Below are 23,626 nucleotides of genomic sequence, written 5' to 3' on the forward strand. Positions count from 1 at the left end.
TCTGTTCACTCTTAACTGGAATCAATAAATGCACTGGATCTGCACACTGTCTATGAAACTAAAGAAGAAATAAAAAATTTAATAGTATCTAGAGGTCAAAAGGACTGTCAATCGGGTTCCAGCACCCTCAAAAAACAGTAGGACACACTCAGCTAGCTGCTCTGCCTGCAGGTGATTATTCTTCTCTCCCCTTCCCCATGGAGCCCTCCATAGCTGTCCCACCAGTTCAGGCTTGATGCAGCAAATGCCCTCATCTCTCATCAACCCAAGAACTTTTCCCAACATCCGTCAGCCCTTCTGACAGAGAACATGCAGAGAGAAGCAAAACACCACCGAGGCTCTGGAGCAAAGTCCCCTTTGTGGACAACTGCAGTGTAATCCCTGGGGGTTTTTAATTTTGCTGGTGACCTTTCTTTCTGGCAGACCACGCTGCCAAAGCACTTTGAGTAAAACAACTGGCAAGCAGAACGTTTTGCAGATGAATCACAAGTGTTACAATTTGTACTCACTATGCTAGTAAGACAAATTATTTAGAGAGCTACTGTGAAATACCAGTCAGTCTTCGGAGTTAACTGCAAGATAACCCCTTTAGAAACAATGATCACTACTAGTGTCAAAGTTATCTGCTGACAACAAAAGTTATTTATACACTTATTTGCTATTCTGTATGAGACCAAGCCTAAATCTTGATTCTCAAATTCCTCAAACACTGAATAAGTTCAAAGCTGGCACTTCCCTAATTGTTACAGTCATTTGAATGCCAGTGGCAATGAATTAAAATCAATAAAAGTTTCCTCATTTTCCTCTCAATTCCCAACTTTAATCCCTTCTGATTTAACTCATCTGAGAAAAGTCTACTCCAGCAAATTCAAGCCTGAGTCTTCTCCTCAGTGAAGGCAGTGATTATTTCAACAGATGAAACAGTACTGATGAAGAGTATTTTCCAAAATTCCTATTGCTTTACACTCTATAGAACAATCAGCATCATGAGAATAGTATGCAGGAGTGCTAAATTCACACCCATATATTTTGTCCTGTTTTTTCCTCTCACAGTTAACACAGAATTAAAAAGGAGACATTTTCATTCCATACGTAATATATCTGTATTAAATCAATTATTGTAATGGTAGGGAAGGGCTTACTCTCTCATAAATACAAATGCAAGTCTCCTCTGTGTGAGAAATCACCGCATAATGGAGTACAGCACCCAGTAAGAATCTCAAATGTTGGTTTCCTTGTGTTGTCTACATGCTATTTTAAAAATTCCTTCTCGTAAAATGTGTCCTCTGGTGTATTTTTACTTAGAGCATTGTACTGGGACCCCACATTTCAACAGGAGAGTTCATTCTCATTTCCAATATCTGCAGAGCACGCAGGGATCATCCAGAGCAAACGCTGCAGATGACAAGCCTGTGCCTTAAAGTCCTGGCATTGTCTTGTATTACTACATAAAGGGCAGTAATGAACAGGAGGGATTTGCATTCTGGTGCTCTATTTATTAGCTAAAATTGACTTCCATATGAAAAATGTTTAGCTCACAAGATGAGATTTTCCTAAGTGTCAGCATTATGCACTCAGCGTGATATCTGATAATCCAGATGTACTCCTTCTGTTTCATCCAGTACATCATTCATCACCAACAATAAAGAAATCCGGGATCAGAACACAGTTGGGAATTTTGCTGATGCTGCATGAGACAGATTAGTCTCTGGGCTTCTACAGCCATGATGACCGGGAGGTGCTGACAGAAATACAAATATGACTTTGCCAAGATTCTAACTGCAACTTTGATCAAGTGCATGCAATAACAAGCTGTCATTTTTGCCAGAAAAAAAATGTCATACCCGTCATTTCTGCAGACGGTGGCAAGCTCTAATGCCAGGTGAAATATCACAATTAAGAGTGCTGAAAAAACAAGTGATTCAGTTACACCCAAACATCTTCAGCCGGATTTGCTCAGTTCTTTCAAACAAAGGTGCACGAATGGCTTTATGCAATCACAGGAAGATGTTAGGACAAATCCCAGGAGAGAGGAGACTTGACTCAGTGTCTTCCTTGGCTTTAAGACAATCGAATTCATAACTCTGAACTCCCATAAGGACAGGCTTCACTCCTTGCCAGTGGGTACATGTCGTGTTGGTGCTGTTCCAGGTTGCTCAAATAATTCAGCATTCTTTAACAGGAGGAGAAAAATCTCGAAATTTCACCTTTCAGAACAGCTTCTGGAACAGGTGATCTGAGCTAGAAAAGCTAGATCTGGAAATTCCACCTTTCAGAACAGCTTCTGGAACAGGTGATCTGAGCTAGAAAAGCTAGATCTGGAAATTACACCTTTCAGAACAGCTTCTGGAACAGGTGATCTGAGCTAGAAAAGCTAGAAAAGTTAGAAAAGTTAGAAAAGCTAGCTAGGTGGTAGAAAACCACCTTCTCCTGCTCCAAGAATAAAACTTAAAAGACTTTCAGGCACCAAGAACAGGCCCTCAATTAGCAGGACATTACAAAAAGCATTTCAGCTCAATAATTAGGGTCTGAGGAAGCTGTTAGAATTTTTTCTTCCAGGTTGTGATGGAAGAAAGGAACAGAGACAGATTGAGACAGAAAAATGAAAAGAGAATCTCTCTACTGCTCAGAAATTAGGACAAAACCCATCTGCATTCTTGTCCTTGCTATAGCGGATGTTTCAGTATCTCTGCAAAGTGAAAGAGGACAAGAAGGACAAAGAAGATCCCCATCCATTCCCCTTCACCCCCAGAATGTTTTATTGGCACCAAGCTTGGAGTTTTCTCTTGGAGACCAAGATTGAAATGCTGTGAGACCAAGCGTCCAAGTCTCATAAGCTCAGTGAGTGTCAGGTAACTGCACCCCTTGATGAAAGAGAGCACAGTCAGCGTTACCTCCACTTCCCAAAATCTGCCCATCTAGTCCATTGGCCTTTCACCTGCCCTACAAGTAAAATACCTCAGTACTGTTCAGCTGGAATGTGTCACATAGAAACAAAAGGATGTGTAGGGAGAAAAGGAAAGATGGAAACTTTGGCAAATGGAAAAACAAATATGCAATGGAAACTAATTCTTTTCCCCTGGTATTTGAAAGCACTCACAGCCTTCACCAATATAAATGAATCTATAAATATTTCCTCTGTCAACAGTGGAAATTCAGCTTCACAGGCAAAACTTAGAATTTAATGATATTATCTCCTCAACATTTTGTTATACAAATAATATAAAATAGAAAAATGAGGTAAAGAAACCTCAAATCCTGTACAGTAATAAAACTAAATTAATTACCCATGCAATAATAAAGGGAAGCAGAGTTAAATACCGGGGCCTGGTTTATCAATTTGGTTATAAGAACCACAAACTGTGCTCACATATCTGTGTCATTTACTATGAAGAATATCATGTGGCAGTGCTGATTGGTTGTGTCTTATGTAAGACTCAGATAGCAGCCTTATTTTTAGGACAAAGAAAAAACCTACGGCTGTTTAGAAAATTATGCACAGCCCTCACACGAATATTCTTTACCTTTGCTAGAGAATACTTGCTAAGAAATTTCAGAGCAGAAGAGATGCAGGGTTTGTCCAAAAGCTTTGAGATCACTAAAAGCCAAAGCCATATACAGATCCCAACTCATCACACAGGCCCTGACACCAGTAACAGCTCAACACTGATCACACAGAACCATCTCCTTGCAGTTCCCATACTGAGCCCTCAGTCTCAGAAAGGCCCACGAATCACCCAGAACTCTGCTCCCAGGGCACAAAAATTACACTTCATTCAATCACTCCAAAAATCTGGCTCAAAATCAAGCTTCACATAATCTCTCAAAGGTCAGCAAATGTAGGCAATTTTAGACTAGGGATGGGAATTTGACCACAAAGACTCCTCATGGAAGCTTGTCTGCTCTGTACTAGAAATGAAAAGAGATTAAGAACCTGACCAAGACAAATTGATATTAATATGGATAAACTCCCCGTAATTGTGGCAATGGACAGTGGAACAACCACTTGTGGCTGTCCTCTCCAGACCTAGATCTAATCAATAAGAAAGTACCCAAAGGTTTTCATGGTAGGGATCCCGGGTTGCAGAGCTCATCACATCAGAGGGAAGCTGAGCTCTTCGTGCTTGCACACACACTCCAGCTGCTAAGTCTGTGGGAATTGGAGATGGCAACTCCATTTGCCCTCTGCTCCATTTCCTTCTTGCTTAACCACTCTGAACTCTATTTTGAACGCTGTCTGGCTAGCCAGTGACTACGCTCTTCATGGTTTGTGGTTGGGTAGGCATGAGATTCATGCCTAGTGCTATGTCAGTGCCCCGTATAACTCATCAGCAGGAAATAAACTGCCCCGTGGTACCTCTTCATAGGACATGACACATGGAGAAAAGCCTGCACATTGGATCTGCTGCCTTTTGATTCCCACTGCTGAGAGGGGAACAGGGAGAGGAGAGAGAATCCAAACCAGCAGGAGGTTTCAGAGTAGCCTGCATTAGACTGTGCAGCTAAGGAGTGTTACAGCTTGGAAACAGATGCTGAGATGCAATATATGCCACTTTCTTAGATAAACTGTTACATGGATTTAGAATAATTCTGCAAAAAGTTACAAAACTGGGATTAAATTGGGAAATTTGTCTAGCGCTGGCATTAAGTTGGCAACAGAATTGTTTTTATATAGTGCATGAGAATCAGCATTCGAGTAGAGCTCCCCTAGCTTTTCTGTTTGTGGTAATTTCCATGAGTTACTATGCTAACATCAGATTATTTTGATGCTTCTACTAACTGCTAGCATGTATATTCACTAAGATCTGAATCCTTCTACAAATTTGGGAACTACAACAGATGCAGGATTTTAGAATTTGTATTCTTACACAAAGGTGCTTAGAATCTAACAGGAATTACAACACTATGCAATTCCCCTTCTATGCCAAAAATGTTCCCAGGTAGCAGAAAGGCCCAGGAGTTAAATTACTTGACAAGATTTAGGAGACCATGATCCAACTCTCTGCTCTGTCACAGATCTTTTGTGTTACCTTAACAGGTCTGTGGGCTTCTTTAGGCCTCAATTTCCCACAAGTAAAATGCAGGTAATAGCCCTGAAGGGTGCTGTGCTCTCAGATTGTCAAAAATGATGGTGATGGAGCCAAACAGATCCATCACAGAGACAAAATGGTGTGAACCCGCACTTTTAGCAAGACTGGCATTGAGACAAGATTTTGTTGTGCAGGACAAAGTGGAGCCACCCACCAGCAGCCTACAGCAATATTGCCAAAGCAGAGCAAAGGCAAGCAGAAGGAAAGCTGCATTTCACTTCTCTATCTGCCACAGAGTTCCACTAGAACAGTACAGAACCACTTCAGATACATATTCTGCACATTTCCTGGCCTTGCTTTGGCCAGTTTAAAGTCTTTCACCCTTCAAACTACACTGTGACAATATTAATACAAGCACCACTGCCTACTCCCCTTTTGCACACCGTGCACACTAAACAATGCGCATTAGATGTGGAAGAAATAGGCAGGTTTCCAAAGCTGCGATCTATTCAGCTTATATAAATATATACAATTATAGATGCATTATACTTTGTACAGAGCATGGCACCACTAAACAGGAGCTTGAATTTTTAGCTGGTAGATATAATAATTTTAAATATCTGACTACTTGTATTGAACAAGTGTGTGAATTACTGCCTGTAAAAGTTGCATGTTCTAGGAAAGCCGCCAAAAAAGGAGCTGCAATGCTACATTTTTGACTCCAGCCCAGGGCTTGAACCTTTGTACTCTTTCCCTCAGTCTCCTCAGGAAGCTGAACTGCAGCCTAGTTTTAACATTGAACCCCATGGCTACATGGGCTTGTTCTTTGTGTGACACTTTACGAAACACTTGTCTGAACCACAACAGCAACACTTTGCCCTACACCACTTTTGTAATCACGTTCAGAAATAGGCTTATGGCTTCTGTGATAAAAGCAGTTCTTCAGAAAGCCATATTAACAACTCCTTTCTGTTCTTGCTAATGCTAAAAGAAAACATACCAAACAAGCAAAAAACCTCCAAGATTATACTCTGCATTCAGAAGTGTATTCTCACTTATTTCAGAGATTTCTGTTCTTTACAAGAAGCTTGGTGTAACACCTTCAGCCTCTGAATGCTGGCATTCAAATTTTCACAGCAAAGTTAACTTGGTCTTGTTGGTTTGGTTGTAAATTTATACAAGCCTATATATGCACACAGAACACGTTTAGAAAAGCAAAAGTATAAGAGCAACACACAGGAAACGGGGGCTGTGGGAACCCTGACTTCAATGTTTTCTAATTTAAAATGTACTTTTCAATATAACTCCTTCAAATGAGCAAACTCCTGCAGTCAGCCTGCACAGCTCCCTGCCAGAGATTTGCATTTGTACAAGGACACTTGGGGCTTCCATGGGCAGGGAAGCAGCTGCCAGCAGTAACAACCTGGTGCTGCTGGTGCAGCAAAATGCTTTTGTTTTCACAAAGTGCTACTTTTGTACCTCGTTCTGTGTATGCAAATACATGCAGGGTCACAGCAAAGAAACCTGTCCATGATTAACTTCAAAGGGTCCCCTGAAAGGCATTCTTTCCTCTTGTATTTTCTCCTGCAAGCAGACCTTTGAAAAGAAGAAAGTGCCCATATTTCGTAATGAAGCAGTTTGTAGGAAGTTAATATCCTCAGCACATCAGGCAGGGAAAAAATGATACACTGCATTCACAGAAAATTTTTTTGGAACTAAAGCTGACACAGGGTTAATTTGGCTACGTACAACTTGAAAATGATTGTTCTAAGATTTATTTATGTTAGTTGATTAGATCACTGAAGACAGATCTGCATTTTTTTGAATAGAGGAAAAAAAATATGTTAATTGTCTCTGTCAGCATTATTTGATTTCATCTGTAGGCCATCATGGCTACAGCAACCCTGCGTTATTAATTTCTCATAACATACCATGACTTCTTTTGGACAGCAATGATTCTAGAAAAAAAATCCATATGAAAAACTGCTAACTAATCTCAGCTGTCTATAAACAATACTGGAATGTGCCATCAGCTCGCAATATTTCAAAATTTAACTCTGCCCTGCAGCATTTTGCTCTGCAGTCAACACCTTCCACATTAACGAGATGCCTTGGAAGTGTAATGGCAATGACTCTCTAGCCCCATCACTCCCCTCTGCTGCAGTAGCCGCTCCCTGATTCTCACATGATTCTGCCTTCCTAAAAAGACACAGGCTGTTCTCAGTACCAAGGGTAAAACACCGATTGCTTAACTTTCCCCCGGAGCACTAGAACCAGTTCTTGTCACCTACATGGGAAAATGATCTGGTCAGTTGGTGAGAAATCAGAGAAGCTCCAGTTTTACACTGGCTTTAATGAGACGAGATTTGATCTCCCAAGCCATTTGCTGAGACTGCTGCAGGAGGGAAGGCAAGCTGCAGGAGGTGAAACTCTCTCAGGCCGTTTGGTGCTCCCCAGCACAGGTGGCAGGTACCATGGCGTGCCCGGCTCCCGGCCTCCGGCACCGCTCACCCCGGGACACGGCGGCCAGCTCAGAGCCCTGCTCGGCACGGCTGGGCTCGCAGGAACCTGTCAGACAGCACAGTGGGGACAGCTGTTAAAGGCAGGAAGGGATCTTGGAGGGGAGACTCAGCAACCTCAGCTCCCTGAGAACGCTCCCGGAACCCTGCAGCTGTCCGCACTGCTCTGAAGCTGTGTGGAATGAACGGCCCTGCAGCATCAGAGAGCAAGGGACCAGGGCCATTCATCCACCAAATTCCCTTCCTACCTACTCCAAGCTGGCTGCCTTTTCCTAGCACAGCTAACCTTCAAGCAACCTCCCCAACGCAGATGTTTTAGATGAAAACACGCAACATCTACCACTACAGTTCCAAAATCAGATATTTCCAGGGTAATTGCTATTTCCACCATAGCAATTTCCAGCTTTTTCCACTTTGTGGCTGCCACATTTTCCTCCTCTCACCCCCAAGCCTTACAAAGCTCTGTCTCCCCAAAACTCTGCTGTAATATCTAAACTTTTGGACACTTCTGTCTCCATGGTCTCCTGAAGAAGGCAGAAGAGTTTGTCAGCTAAAATGTTTTGCTGCCTCTCCATCTTTTCTCCCTACTACCTGGAAACTGTTGGTTAAGAGCGTAATCAGCAATAAGATGGAATGGCTAAACAATCAAGGATGCAATTGCCAGGGTTTTGGGATATCTGCTGGTTCTTTAACTTTCTATAAAACTTCAGACAAGGTGAGAACTGAACATACCTAAGGACTCGCTACACCCTTATTTACTACTTGTTGGTTTCTGAAATTCCATTCTCAATAGAAGCAGGAATGCAAACTCTGGGCTTAAAACCCGCACAAATCCAGGTCTGAGCGAACTGATTTGTCTTCTACATGTAATACAAGATTTCCCCCAACAGTTTGTAAAGACTTTAGCAAGGAGCTCTTGCAGGTGTGGGTGTCAGTGCAGCGGGCAGAGCGAGAAGTCCACCAGTGGCTGTAGTGCTCCACCATGCCCAGGACAAACATTGGTTTGGAGGCACAAACTGAAGCTGGCTCTTGGTCTGAGGCTTCACAAGTCACAGCAAGAGACATTTGGTCAAGTGCCTCCTGGTCTAGACAGGAGATTTCCTCATGCAAAACAGCTAAGTGATGAGACGTTTCTAATTGAATTCAGGGGATCAGGAGAAAGTTCATAATCACATCAAACTATCTGGAAAGGTTCATTTATGTAGGAATATGCTGGGTTTATTGCATAATCTGTTTAATCTTCTAAGAAGTTCAATGTAATATCTTTTGCATTCTCAGTTACACCAGCTAGAAATCTGACCAAGTCTAACCTGAAGTTAACTACTCTGAAAATATTTCCCTTTCTTCCTAATTTTCTTTTTAAGTAGGTATATTTTTCCTTATTTAAGTATGAACTAAAATATACAGCATTCATTTCTATAATTAGCAGGTGACTAATATTTGAACACAAAATCCTCAAAAATCTGGTATGCTTTAATGATTTCATTTCAACAACAATGTGCAAGAGTATAATTCTTTTTGACAGGGACTTAGAGGAATTACATGTTTGATTTCTTTTGCTGCCTTTGAAAAAACTGTGTCACTACACTGCACAGACTCACGATGCAGTATCTGTGCCCGCAAACCAAATTCACACCGTTTCAGGACGCCCTAGGTTAATTTGAGCTTTTTTATTTTCACTTGTGGTAGAATGTAAAGCGCCAATGGCTACAAATATCCCAGGACGTGACTGGTTTTGCTCACACCTGTGCCTCTCTTACCCTGCAGGAGTACAGGATTTCAAGCTTTGAGCAGAGGCTGATGAATGAAATCGAATTTCGCCTTGAGCGGACACCGGTGGATGAATCGGACGATGAAGTCCAACACGAGGAAATCCCTACAGGCAAATACATAGCTCCCATCTTTGATAAGAGACTCAAGCATTTTCGGGTCATGGAAGGATCCCCTATTACATTCACCTGCAAAATAGTTGGAATACCTGTTCCCAAGGTACGTCGTTCTCATTGTAACTGGTAAAGGAACAAACCCCAGCTCCCCACTAGTGTCTGTACATCCCTCCTAAGCACAGGGCTCTGTGGAGAGAGCTCCCAAACAAATCCTTTCCCCACCTTTCTGAAATAACAGTATCTGCTCCTGAGCATGCACCAGGCCTCGAGGTCCAAACACCTGACTCCAGGAGTCACAGAACTGCATGACCCCCAGAACTTCTCAGAAAGATGAGAACTGATCTAACAGTGATGTGCCTAAAGCCAAGAAAAGAGAATCTGACAGGCCCAGCTATGATATGCAGCTTCCTGAGTTCGACCTGGAACCATTCTGTTTCACGTTATAACTGATCTGCAAAGTTTATAATATTCTAACATTTTATTAGCTATCGCTCAACTTATTTCTCTAGTCATTGTTAAATCATGGGAGTGTGTCTGATCACTACAGGTCTACTGGTTCAAGGATGGCAAGCAGATTTCAAAGAAAAACACACATTTCAAAATGAACAGAGAGGAAGACGGAACATGTTCTTTACATATCGAAGCTGCTAGTAATGATGATGATGGAAATTATACGATTATGGCTGCAAACCCACAAGTAAGGTGTTTTATTTTCTTTTACAAAAATGCTTGTTTCATCTTTTTCTAATACACAGTAATAGAAACACAAATTAGGCCACATACTTTGACATCAAGTGGTAACTATATCACAAATAGGTGCTTCAGAGCACAGAAGATGTAAAGATGACTGATGAAACTACTCCCCTATTACACAGGCAGTCAAAAGCACTATGGAAATCTTTTCATGTCAGTAACTCCTGCCCTACCTCCTTCCCACTCTCAGTTGCTGATAGGTACCTTTTGAGATGTGCTGACAACACAGACATGATGTTTCAGGCAGAAAGAACGGAGCAGGAACAAACAAATAGTTACATCAAATTTGGAACTCTGTTACCAAACACAAGTATATTCTTTATCCAGGATGCAACGATGTGGATCTGCAAATTACAGCATTCTCCTTGACCCCATGTGCTAGCTTAGCTGTTTATTCAGAAGTACTTTCATCAGGCAACTTTTTCCAGTTTCAATGTTCCTTTAAAAAAAAAAAAAAATTTTTTTTTTCAGTCTCTACTTGGCTGCATTTAAAAGTAGGCCAGTAGAGAGGTACTAGCAAACATTACCTGTGGCATGAATAAATAAGCAGGGACAGGTGCCACTGCTAAATGCATTGCCACAGCCTGAAGAGTTTGAGAAAACCCTGTCTCAGCTGCAGGCTAACAAACAGCATTTGCTTTGGGGAAGTGGTATTCTCATTATAGTTCAGCTCCTTTATAAAAATGAATCCTAATGCACTGTAAGTGTTCGATATTTATACTTTAAAATTAAGTAAGCCATTAACCCACTATTAATTCTGTTTCCATTGTGAATTGCAGGGGAGGATCAGTTGTTCAGGACACCTGATGGTTCAGAGTGTCCCTTTTCGGGGACGAATATCAACAACTCAGCCTCACAGGTGAAAGAAAAAAGTCCTGCAGACCTTCTTTATGCTTTGTACTGAAGGCATCCAAAATAATCACTGCATTCATTGAACTTCAGTTCTCAGTCATAAAATGGAAATAACAGCAGCAGTTCCCTCCCAACAGGTCACTTCTATGTTTTGGAAGGTCATCCTCAAATACAGGGAAGTTTAAGTATGATTTCAATTACTTGTTGTTGTGGAGCCAAAGGCAAGGGATGGATTAGCAAAATGAAATTCTGCCAAAAAAGCAAAAAGCAGCAAAGGCCAGCTTGGGAATCTAAGGATACTACACGATATAGTTAAATTGATAATCTTTCTAAATGGAAAATATGCAAGAATTAAATTACAATCAGTCCATTTCTTTCTGCCCTTTTATGTCACTCAAGCTATCTCTCCATCCTCTTCCTCAATTTCTTCCCTTTTTTCTAAGCATTAGGAAAACCAATTTGACTTCCAAACACACACGGGTGCTTTTTGTGTTGCAGAACACGACCCCGGGTGCCAGAAGGAGACAAAGAGGCAGTTCAAGAACGCTTTTTCAGGCCTTACTTCCTACAGGCTCCAGGTGACATGGTGGCACATGAAGGGCGGCTCTGTAGGTTGGATTGTAAGGTATTAACTGGTTCCTCTGCTCAATCTCACTTTCCCTACGTCTGTACGTGTAGTGCTGTGTGTTTTCTTGTTCTTTATTGCAGGCACAAACATTTTTCCGTTCAAGTTTTAATGCTTCATTTTTAAAACTATTTCTTAATGCCATTATCTCTGAGATGATTCCAGGGATTCCTTTTGAACAAATATTCTATGGGATGAAGGACATAGAAAACAAAACCCAGAAACAGACGGCTCACTTACAAGGTTGTTCAAATTACTAGATATGTTCAGTGTGTCCTTTACCAGTACAAATTCCAAAAGATTCTTGAACATAATCCAGAATAGCACAAAACCGGGAGAAGGAGAGGATTCAGCACATTGCTTTGTGTTCAAACAAATGTCCCCTTTGTATTGGACTGAATTACTGAAGATTAATACTCCCTGAACAGAGGGAACTGAGCCCAGTTCATTTTATGCTTCCCCAGCATGCACAGAGGCAGAAGCATCCCCATTTACTGATTGAAATCCTGGCATGAAAGAGTGGTCAGAGTTTAGAGTACACAGAGTGAACATCCTGTTATTGAACACCTTTAAGAGAATCATCTGCTCCAACATACTCTGGTAGCCCCTCTATGTCCCTGCAGTGCAGCAGAGGTGGCAGTGCTGACACTGACCTCTACCCTGAAGAGGGTAGAGGCTCTGAGGCACAAGCTAATGAACTGAAGATGAGCAAGAGTCATTACTACTTAATTTACGATGTAAAGTTTACGAGGAGCATGCCAAAGAATTTGCTTATTCCTAGCTCTGCTGTCCTGGCAGAGCTTGTGAAGCCTTAAAGCATGTCTGGCATTGCACAGACCTGGGAGAGAGCAGTCCTCACTCAGGCAAGTTCCACTTCCCTCTCTCTCCGCTTTGTAAAATGTTGTTCGGAAAGCAGTATTTTAGACATAAGCACTGCACCCTATTGAAAAAGGTTTTTAATACTACAATGCAGTCTAATCTTTCAAAAAATACTTAATTTGTAGTGTTCTAAAGCATGCAAGTTCAACAGCTATGAAGTATTATATCATTCTTCATCAAATTTTACAAAATACAAGGTAATTTGTATAGAACTTTTTTTCATCTGTTAAACTCTGTAGTATTTTAGAGTGAGAAATGTGATTTATATTCAGCACTAAGAAGGGGAAAACTAGAAGATTATTAAGAGTCTTTTGTGACTCTGAATTCTAATTTCATATTTCAATCTAAGTTTCTTTCTTTCTGACAAAGAAAAATGTAGATACTTAATGTATTTTTAAATCTTTTTGCTCGTTTGTTTTCTGGTTTTCTCCCTTTTGGAAGTAGTCAGCAGAGAAACAAAAACTGAGAACTAATTACCAAAAAAAAAAAAAAAAAAAAAAAAAAAAAAAAAAAAAAAAAAAAAAAAAAAAAAAAAAAAAAAAAAAAAAAAACTTTCTGATCTAGATTTTGACATGATCCAGCTGGTGTTTGTAAAGAGGCCTAGCTCTGAATTTCCTAACCTCTCTCTGTCAGCTGGACATCTGTCTCGAGCTGTTTCCCTGTCTCTCAGGTGAGTGGGTTACCAACTCCAGACCTGACGTGGCTCCTGAATGGCAAACCTGTGCTCCCAGATGCCAGACACAAGATGCTGGTCAGAGAGACTGGAGTGCACTCTCTGCTCATCGATCCTCTCTCCCAAAGTGATGCTGGAACTTACACCTGCCTTGCCACTAACAAAACAGGACAAAATTCCTTCACTCTGGAGCTCACTGTTGTAGGTAAGAAGCACAGAAAAACTAATCTCAATGATGAAGTCATCTGTATGCATTTCTTCAAACTTACGTAGTTTCTACTACCTAAGTTTCTACTTACATAGAAACTACTCACACAGAAACTACTTACACAGTTTCCCTACAGAAAAGTATAGATAAATAGTTAATGCACGGAGAGTAGGAGAATCCAACAGCTGTAGATAAGATATGTAATTTTTATACATATATTTCCCTCCTCAGCTGATGGAGGGAAATGCACCTGGTGCTCAGATGAGTGCACTCCTGTTACCAACAGAGTGCGATAAGAGTTCTGCCTCATTATCACCCTTCCTCTCTCGTCTGGGTAAAATGACATTCTTAACTTGCTCCCCAGAAAATGCTTAGGGTTTGAATTCATAATATATATGTTAAGGTATCTCAGATTTCAGCCCAAATTTTATTGTTTTAAAAATGTTTTTAAATAGAAAAATTTAATCTGAAGACTGCCCTTTAACAAAGCCTTAAAAGATGTGAGATATTGAAATTTATAGATCTGACATTCATTTCCTGCAATGGTAGTATGTTTAGACCCATTAGACGTGCATATATTCTTTTATGAACTTCAGTTCTGCCTATTATTTACTTTATGTTCCCTTACAGAGGTTAATGTCATGGCATTTCACTTCCCTTCCAACATCCCACTAAAACTTCACAGCCTATCCTGGTATCACAAGAATAATTTTTATCACGTTCTTCCATATTATCCAAAGAGAAACAAAGAATAAAATATCTGTTGTTGAATACTTCCTTTTCCAGCAAAGGAAGTCCAAAGAGCGCCCATGTTTCTGGAGAAGCTTCAGAACTGTGGTGTTCCAGAAGGTTACCCCGTCAGATTAGAGGGCAGAGTTGTGGGAATGCCACCTCCCGTATTTTACTGGAAGAAAGACAACGAGACCATCCCATCAAACAGAGAGAGGATGAGGTACTGAACCGTCACACCCATGCCAGAAGTTTCTTGTGGCTGGACTAACAGCTTCCATGAAAACCTCTGTGATGGCACAGATGGTGGTGCTTTACAACAACTTCTTTCACCCACACAGAGCTGCGTGCATCTTGCCTCCCTGTGGGGCGGACAATGGCTGTTTCCTTGGTTCAGAACAAAGGCACGAGGCCCCACTGCCTCAGAGAGTGGGGACAGACAGTATGAATCTCCTCATCAAACATACTCTGATATGGTATCTTAATGCATTTCAGCACCTTATTCTCGCTAAGCTATTTTTTCCCAGTTTAGTTCCAACTAGGTATGGATTCAGACTCTGAACAGTTTCAGTGCCCCAGAACATGGGGTGATGGAGAGTTTATCACGTCAGATAGAGAAACTTAGAGCTGGTCACAAACAAAGGCAAAGACTTTGATCCGTGCTTACAAAATGCAACAATGTTCAAGTTCAGCTCTTGCAGTCAAATGCATCACTATTTTTCAATTTTTACAAAGGATAAGCTGATGAAATAATGTGCCTGGCTTTAATTAATGATAAATTTAGTGCTTTCTTTTTTTTTTAAGATTTGCACTTTTGCTTATATCTGATTTTTAGGGTTTTTTTTCCACTTAGCTCCTACTAACAACTTGATGCAGTCACTGGCTGTTTGAGACCAGCTTCAAGAAGTACCACCCCTTCACACACAGCTGCAGGCTATCGGTACAGAAAGCTGACTCTGCTAGGGATGGATGCCAGTCACAAAGGAAAGCATTCTTAGAAAACTCTTTCAGTGATCACCCTGTCCTCACCCAGATACTGCTGTCCCTCTCCAAAAACCCCACCTAACTCTGACCTTCTACAGCCTGTAGTCAGTATGGTTTGGGCCCAGTCCTGTTTAATATCTTTAGAGATAATCTGGAGGAGGGGACTGAGTCTGCCATTAGCAAATTCATGGATTACACCATACAGATGTTCCCATTTAACAGGGGTTCTGGTTAGACATATGCACACACCCTAGTTACTGGAAAATGAACAACTGTCTTAAAATGCCATATTTCCAGTTGTTTCTCAAAAGGTTAGAAAACAAATTATTGCTTCAGCTCAGCAGAGAAGTGGCCAAGGGAAACCTCCTACACCCCACGGTGCCAGGAGCAAGCATAAGGGTTGTGACAGCTCTCCTACTTCAGCCAGCTGAGACCAGAAGCCCCAAAGGCTTCCAGTGGCTCTGCAGAGACCCACGGGCAGCATCGTCCCTGTTTGTCCCTAAATTGCCTCACTGGTGCCTTCCTGCCTGAAGATAAGAGAGGTTTTGTATCACAACAGGGACACACACCAGCTCCTGTACTACTGCACCCCCAGCATAAGGCAAATTGTGTAGTGCAGGGAGCAAAGGGTGAATGTTCCCTTTTTTATTAGAGTTGTTGGGAACACAAAATGTCCTCTTGTCCTGCAAGTCCGTGGTTTCATGCCAGTTCATAGGGAAACAAAATCTCAAATTTAAGAACATCCTGGAACTTCAAGTGTTCTGTAGTGCTCATCTCACACGTCCTTTATCAGAGAAACGCCTGGGTTGAGAAAAAGGACCAGCCTCAGCCTAGAGAGCAGAGGAGTCTCATTTCTGTTATATCTTACTGAGAAGTTTTTTCCTGGAAATTGGAGCCACAAAGTCTTAGATCACTGGAGAGCAAAGGAAGTGGAGGGAACAACACAACAGGTTTCCTTCAGAGTATTGGCTAAACCAATCTTGCTGATTTTCCCGCTTGGTCATTTTCTCATGGAGAAGGGTGCCCCAAGAAAGTTTCTGACTGGCTCTGGTTTCTGTTGTGAAAAATATCAACTTTGTAGAATTGCTCTTGGTATTTTGTTAAGTCCTTGTTCCAGCTTCTGAACTAGGAAAAAATGCAGTATGATTGTGTAGCAGCTTTGCATAGGTTTAGCTCATTAGTATTCAATAAATAATGCTAATAGTGATCTATATAGAGTAACAATTCAGCTCCCCCAGTCACACCATGGCTGTGCACAACTGAGGGGAGCCAGAACAGATCTGAGATTTCCTGATCATTGTTTGAGGCCATATTGAAAGCAAATCTGTGGACTATAGACCGCTACGTCTTTGTGAATAGAGATGACAACGTATCTGTTTCATATTTAATATGCATAGTTTACAATCTGAAAGCTGATGTGCTCTTGAGAAATGCTAATTCCCAAACACTTGCTTTGCAGCATGCATCAAGATACAACAGGGTATGTCTGCCTCCTGATCCAGCCTGCCAAGAAAGCAGATGCTGGCTGGTACACCTTGTCTGCAAAGAACGAAGCTGGCATTGTCTCCTGTACTGCTCGACTCGACATATACGGTAGGTCTTGGCTGGGAAAGAAAACAAGGCCCCGACTACTGCTTAGTCTGGATTTGGCATGGATTAGAAATCAGTGCCACAGCAGAGCCACAGCTTAATAAGGCCCCAGAGGAGATATAAAGGTACAGCTAGACGGCCAAACCAGCTCTGCTGCATCGGCGTAAAGGAGGGTAAGGACAAAAAGCCAAAGCAGGAGTTTTGCACAATATTCTCTACTCCTGTCTTCCACGTCCCAGAATCCCTAGGCACATAAGCATGTATTTTCAAGTTGAGCCTTAACTCTACTGCCCCTGACGTGTCTGTGCTACAGCCCTGACCTCACAGACCAGTAAGCTGCACACAAGAAAGCAGAACTCTTCTTCCACAGAGCACAGGGGGTGCAAACCAAGCCTAACTGATGGAGACTACTTTGCATCTGATACATTTGTGTAGGAACTCAGAAGGCCCCAGCCCTCTTCGAGAACTACAGTACACCATTTAACCATTATCTCTGCAAGATGGAATAGAAAAAGCAGAGTATTTTGATCAGCAAAGCAGCATACTAAAACAGAAAGCATGTTCCACAAACTGGATTATATATACATATATATATATTATATATATATAACTGGTTGGATTAGAACCAGATCCTTAAAAGGAAAAAAAAAAAAAAACAAAGAGCCCATGTTTTCAAAGTCATATTTCTATTTTGTTTTTTAAGTCACCCGTGCATCTCTGTCAGCCTCCTGCCACCTTGTGGTGGTATGGGCAATAGTAATGGAAGGCTCAAGAGAGGACTAGAGGGAGGCTGATTTAAGAAAGGTGAAACAAAATTTTAACATTCCTTAGGTATCTAAATGTTGAAAGACATAAATTTTCAAATTAAATATTATTCATGGCACAAACGGGAAAAATACAGAAATCAAGAAATTATCCCAATTCAGACCACATTTTCTAAGATATGTAATTCACACCTCAAAGTGAGTGACAGAAGTAATTTTTCTTTTGAATGGGTGGGGTGGAGAGATTGAAGGTGTGGTCTGATATTTGCAATTCTGACTGCAAAGAAAGATAATAATGAATAAATAATGAGTTCAAGTAGAAACAAATTGGGCGCTGCAAGAAAAAAGGAGGCTCTTTTTAAAATATTTCCAGATAGGGTCAAAATTCAACATGGAAAGACATTTCCTATGAATGCCTAACATGTAGATTGTTGTTTCCCACACTAAGTTACCTCAGAGCATTAGAGTCTGAACTTGACTTCCATTTTCATATGCTTTCATTTTAACTGCTGACAGATATGTCTAGCTAAGTTGGGTGCAGACCCATATGGATAAACACTGGCAAAGATATTATAATTTTCCCTTGTCTGAGGTGTTTTAGGGATAACAACTACTTACTCTGTAATACAATATTTTTACAAAATTTTAGCAGTATTTGATCATACGGCAACATGTAGAATGCTACTTTTAAATTACTGAATATGTGTCTTTGGGTTACACTTCTTTCAGTATTTAAAAAAAAAATCTAGAAAACACGTTAGTAGTAATAATTGCTACAGGGCAATAAAAACTGTAATCACTTCCTCAAAGAAAAGCCATCCAGAGGATGAAGCAGTACAGAATCAGATCCCTGGCCACATACATACATTCTATGTATGTTTTAATTTTGATTGCAAGGGCTTTGGAGAAAGCTCCAAAGATTCAATCATTAAATTTTGGACTTGGTGAAATCCATGCAAATATTGCCATTGAACTGAACAGGGATGACAGTTTATCTGTAGACTGCAACCGAATTGCTGAACGCACAATGCCACTGATAATATTTGAAAGAACAGGCCCTAACCCAGAAAGAACAATGCTGTGCTCTCAAGGACGTTGGAAGCAACTTTCCAGGTGTGTGTACCGATTTCCACTGTTCCTCTGTAACCCGAACTAGAGGTTTATCCAACCCATTGTGTTTCTGTTGCTCCAGCTCAGTGGCACCGGCAAATCCCACAAGCACTCAAGCTCCGCCCCGGTGGCAGCCGCCAAGGACTCGACATCTTCTCTGCCTTTCCAGCTCCTGAGAGCCCTATGCTGTTTTCATCCCCCACCCAAAAGTTGGTGGAGAGTGAAGAACTTTGAAAAACAAACACTTGGTTCAGTTCCACCTGCGGAGATACTTAGAACTGTGAAAAACTAAATAATAATAATAATAAAAAAAAGAGGTACAACTCACGATGCTCAAGGTTTACAAGCAACTTGTTTGTAATTAAGGGTTCTGCTGCTGCAAATGCTGCAAGTAATATATCGTACGAGACATTTGTGTATGATTTTAATGCAGGATAATTGTGGTATGGAGTGTTGTGCAATAAATTCAGTACTGTGTAGTTTGCTAAGAATTACATAGTAAACATAGTTTTCAGCACCTAAAAGCCAGTACCACTTTCTTGAATTAGAGCTACTGCACTGTAGCTGCCATGGTAAGGATTGATGATGATTAGCTGGAATACTGCCAGTGAAAGCACTGACATTACAGTAACACCAGTCCTGAATGAGGGTAAACAACAAGACTTTGAATGTAATTTTAAAAACATGCCAAATAATCACAAAGCACAAGTTAAATGAAAAAGATGTAACTCATTTTTATATATGATTATTATGCCAACCTATTCTAGAATTTTTGAACTCCAGACTAGATAAATATAGCATTTCATCTAGGTACAGCTGTATACCCTAAATATTTATATCTGTGTGTGTGTGTACTCCATGGACTGTGTACTCTTGATGTAAGGGTTCATAAAATAAGGTACAGGGCATGTGCATAAGGTGCATAGGAAATGGAAATTCCTGTTGTCTGAAACATGCTCTCTTGAGCCCGTAGCTGAAACTATTTTCCAGATGTACTTCATACTTTTTTCATGTTAGTGATCCTCTGACTTTAACACAGATGAAACCAAACTTGTCACTTCATGGCTTTTAAATAACAGTCTCTTTTTCCTAATTTTTAATGTGCATCTACGATCTAGCTCATTTTATAGCTGAATGGAAAGGAATTGTGACCTGGTAAATTTTCACCACCATTAAGGAAACAATAACAACTGTGGTGTCTAATAGGAAGACAGAAAATACTGTTAATATACAAAAGTTAAGAAGTTAAGCAACCCTTATATGCAAAAAGCTAAAAAAAACACCAAAAAAACCAGTAGTAATAAATAAGGCAAATTAATGAAAGCTCAATAGGTCTTAAGTGACAACACGATTGATTTAAATATATACTGGCATCTATGCACTTACATTAATACTCCCAGCTGTTAGAATCTGTGAATGTCTAAGATGTTTTCCTGCATCTTTAAATTACTGCTAACCCTCTCCTCTAGACATTGTTTTCAAGCACTTACTGCTTTCAACATGGCTGCAAGATGCAACAAAGTCATGATCAAAGTCACTGAGATGAAAAAAAATTCTAAGATACTTTCATTTCAGACTATGTTTGGGGTTTCTTCAAATTTAAAATTTTAACTTTAAAAAAATCCCATATGCAAAGAAAACAATGAAGAGTTAAGAGCAAAAGAATATTGGATATAGCCAGAGACTGAAAAGGAGAATGCCTTTCACTGAGCTTTCCGCAAACAGAGCTTCTTTTGTTCCTAACTGTGGATTCCCTCAGGATTTAGAGGAAGCCAATTTCTTGTGTTGTTTTACTTCCCACCTGAGTGAACACAATAAAACAAAACCATCATTATAACCCTCATACTTCTGTTAGAAACCTCAGGCAACTCAACCCAGACTGGACAGACCAGAAAGCTAAAACACAATCTTATCCTAAGAGTTAAAACAAGGTGCAGGAATTTCCATGGGAAAGCAAATGTTGCCCATGTTGTATCTCTTCCCTGACAAACCAAATAAAACTCACAGCTATTAAAAGTGACGCATTGAGTTAAGTGACTTCAGTAATGAGATGCACAACTTAAGACATACCGTGGGTCTGATCTTCTAGGACAGAGAATCTACTACTCCTGTTACCTTCACTTGGTTTTTAGGATGGCTTAGGGAATCCAAAACTACACCCAAAACTTCAAGTTTCCCATATTAGCTACTACTCTTGGAAAACTAATCCAAGAAACGTTATTGGGTTTTGCTTGCTTAATTCAGTGCTGTTGGGAAATGGAAAGGTAGGAAATTAAGAAACAAAAGATCAAACTTACATCTACAGCCCCAGTCTTCCCATTATTTCACAAACCAGAGAGTAGGTTTTGATCTCAAATATTCCAGGTTGTATACTGGCCATCAGGCTTTATCCCTAAGCTTAGTCAAGAGATGGCCTATTTGGAAGTCCCCTGTGGCTCTTTTGCCTGGCTGAGAATGAGTGGTTGGACTATATGACCCCCTGAGCTTTCTTCACACCTAAATCACTCAATGCTTCCTAAATTATTTTATTTTCCACTGCCTGTCTAAATATCCTACCTGCACTAAGTTACCTGTAGCTGAGTAGAAACTAAGAATTCAAGCAAGCACAAACTTTTCCTTTTTGCTGGAATCTAACCTATTAGGCAAGTCCAGCTACACGAGTTCTTCACACTGTGCAGAAGAAAGGAATGCTAGTACTCACCACTGGCAAGTATCTAGTTACCCATGCTGGAATCACACTGACCAGGATTACTGACACCAGTAGTGGTTTCCACATTTTACAGCATCAGATTTCGCACCCTAAAACGCAGTGCAAATTAAAAGACAAAGTGCACAATGCAAACATACAAACTGTATCTCTTCACCTTTTCTCTGCAATATCAGTGGAGCGTCTCCAAACTCGCATCATTACAACCTGAGCTGACATACTGACCTTTCAGTGGTACAATGTTTCTTAACGTGCACATTCAGTTCTTTGGAAGTGGGAGGACAAGAAGCTGAAAGACTTTTCCTAAAGGTCTGTGTAAGAAGGATTAATCCTTAGTCATTCAAGAAGGGGCCCCAGAAATCCCAGTGCGACTCAGGCTACAGAAAGCAGATAACAAAAGATGTGTTAGCTGAATTCTAATGTTCTCTCCTGAACAGTATTTCCTGGCAAAAAGATCAAAACCCTTCACATTTTTCTACAAAATGCAGAAGTCAGCAATTTCAATTCCTTTCAGTAGCTCTGATAAAAACGAACTCATGCTCTAACCCCAAATGGTCTGTAGTTGTTACATTTTGTTCCTTAACTGCTACAGGACATTTCTCCTCTGCGTGTACTGAGCCCACGAAGTGAGCCTGTAAAGGCACCTTGTGTGAATGGGTGTCCATGCTGTTTAACGAGTGGTACTGATGTGCTCATCACAAGGAAGAACTTGCAAGAAAACAACACCAAAATTACGTTTGTGTTGTTAAGTGGTAGAAAAGACTAGGCAAAAAGGCCTGGGGAAGAGAAGGACGGTAGGACAGTCCTGTGTTGCCACACCATGTCAGGATGTGCTAGAGCCACTCTGCTCCCTCCTGAACAACAGGGCTGCTCATTGCTGGTTTTTACTGAATAATCAGTTCCACGTCACACTAACACAAACTTTTCATTCTCTTATTCAGGGCAGGCTACTGCAGCAACAAAACTTAATGCTCCACTGAAGTCACTGTTATTTATTAACTTCCAAAAGTCCATGAAACCACCACAATGTGGAGCATAATGCTGTGTGTGATACAGAAACGCTCATGTTTGTAACCTCTCAAGCACCTACTGATTCACAATCCTGTAGGTTTATTCAGTTTCCCATTTGCTCCCAGTCCTGGTTTTGTATACAACCAGTCAGGGGCATGGTGTATTGCAAACTACAGCAGAAACGACACCTTTTGTGTTGCAATTCTAGATTTCAAAAAGTATTATTTCTGCTTTAAACTTTTGGTCTAGATTGATGCAAAGGCAGCCTGCAGCAGCATTACATATGGGTCTGCACTGATATCATTGGACCTCTTGCCTTAAAACCAGGATTGAGTTCCTTGCTTCCACATGGAAGGTGGAGCAACCCTCCTGAACACCTTACATCTGCTAACACGAGGAGATGCGAGCACACACTGCAAAAAGGAAAACCCAGGTCTGCAGTGTTCATCTCAATACGTAAACAACTGTCAGTCCCAACTGTTCACAGTAATTGTAGTACTTCAACCAATGAATCCGGAATACAGGTTCATGGAAGAACTGTGTTCTTAATGCTACCAGGTTTAAAAGCCTTAGTTTCCAAAAAATGTCTTTACAAAACCTAATGAAATCTTTATACTGTTAATACCAGAGAAGTGATTAATTGATAACTGTCTTATTATTTCCAATACAAAAATGTTCAATTTGAGACTTAAAATTCTAGTTAATATTTCTTCTTGATTAAAGTTGATTTTTTTAAAGTCATTCTCATTGGGAAGAAAAATGTTCATGTCATTTTTATAGGATATTTTAAGTGCACATGAAAGGAAAAAAAAAACCAAACACCTGCCTGTTCAGTAATGTATTTCCATTCACCTCACCTGAACTTAAATAAATGTTTCAGAGTTGCATACAAGACTGTCCTCCACATGTTCAAACAATTGTGAACATGTGCAACAATGCCAGAAGTTTTCTCAGAACTTTGCTGTGACAGCTGATTAACGAAATCAGACTTTACATTGTTTAGAAGAAAATCATAAATATTGTCAAGTTATATATTAGCCATGCTTCTAGCTGTGAAATAAAGTTGTTGCTTTTTTAAACAATTTTTGGTATCAGTTCCCATCGGTTTTAAAATATATTCCTACCTACAGTCTCCCATAGCTGAACTCCACTGTCTCAAAATTCCTTCAGAGTCTGCCTGCTCCACAGGTCACCTGGCCCCACCCTGCCCTGGAATACCTGTTTGCTGAATCCAGACCAGCACTGCTGCACCTCTGTGCGCTCAGGCACAGGGGCCTGGCACAGAGCACTGATCTTTCCAACCCCT

The 23,626-nt window shown here is 40.6% G+C and overlaps 1 protein-coding gene across 4 annotated transcripts in view; it reads left to right on the forward strand.

Moving 5' to 3' along the window:
• The window catches only part of MYPN (myopalladin), a 71,475-nt gene extending 48,119 nt beyond the window's left edge, over positions 1–23,356 (forward strand). For all 4 annotated transcript variants that reach the window (XM_040071084.2, XM_040071083.2, XM_040071082.2 and 1 more), the window contains 8 exons: positions 9,317–9,538; positions 9,983–10,132; positions 10,968–11,047; positions 11,539–11,665; positions 13,215–13,422; positions 14,212–14,377; positions 16,598–16,731; positions 18,685–23,356. In XM_040071084.2, the coding sequence (XP_039927018.1) occupies positions 9,317–9,538; positions 9,983–10,132; positions 10,968–11,047; positions 11,539–11,665; positions 13,215–13,422; positions 14,212–14,377; positions 16,598–16,731; positions 18,685–18,836 (1,239 nt within the window). In that variant the 3' untranslated portion in view covers positions 18,837–23,356. The remainder of the gene's footprint in view (positions 1–9,316; positions 9,539–9,982; positions 10,133–10,967; positions 11,048–11,538; positions 11,666–13,214; positions 13,423–14,211; positions 14,378–16,597; positions 16,732–18,684) is intronic.
• Positions 23,357–23,626: the final 270 nt, after the last annotated feature.

This window comes from Hirundo rustica, chromosome 8 (genome assembly GCF_015227805.2).
Source record: "Hirundo rustica isolate bHirRus1 chromosome 8, bHirRus1.pri.v3, whole genome shotgun sequence".
Taxonomy (NCBI): Eukaryota; Metazoa; Chordata; class Aves; order Passeriformes; family Hirundinidae; genus Hirundo; species Hirundo rustica.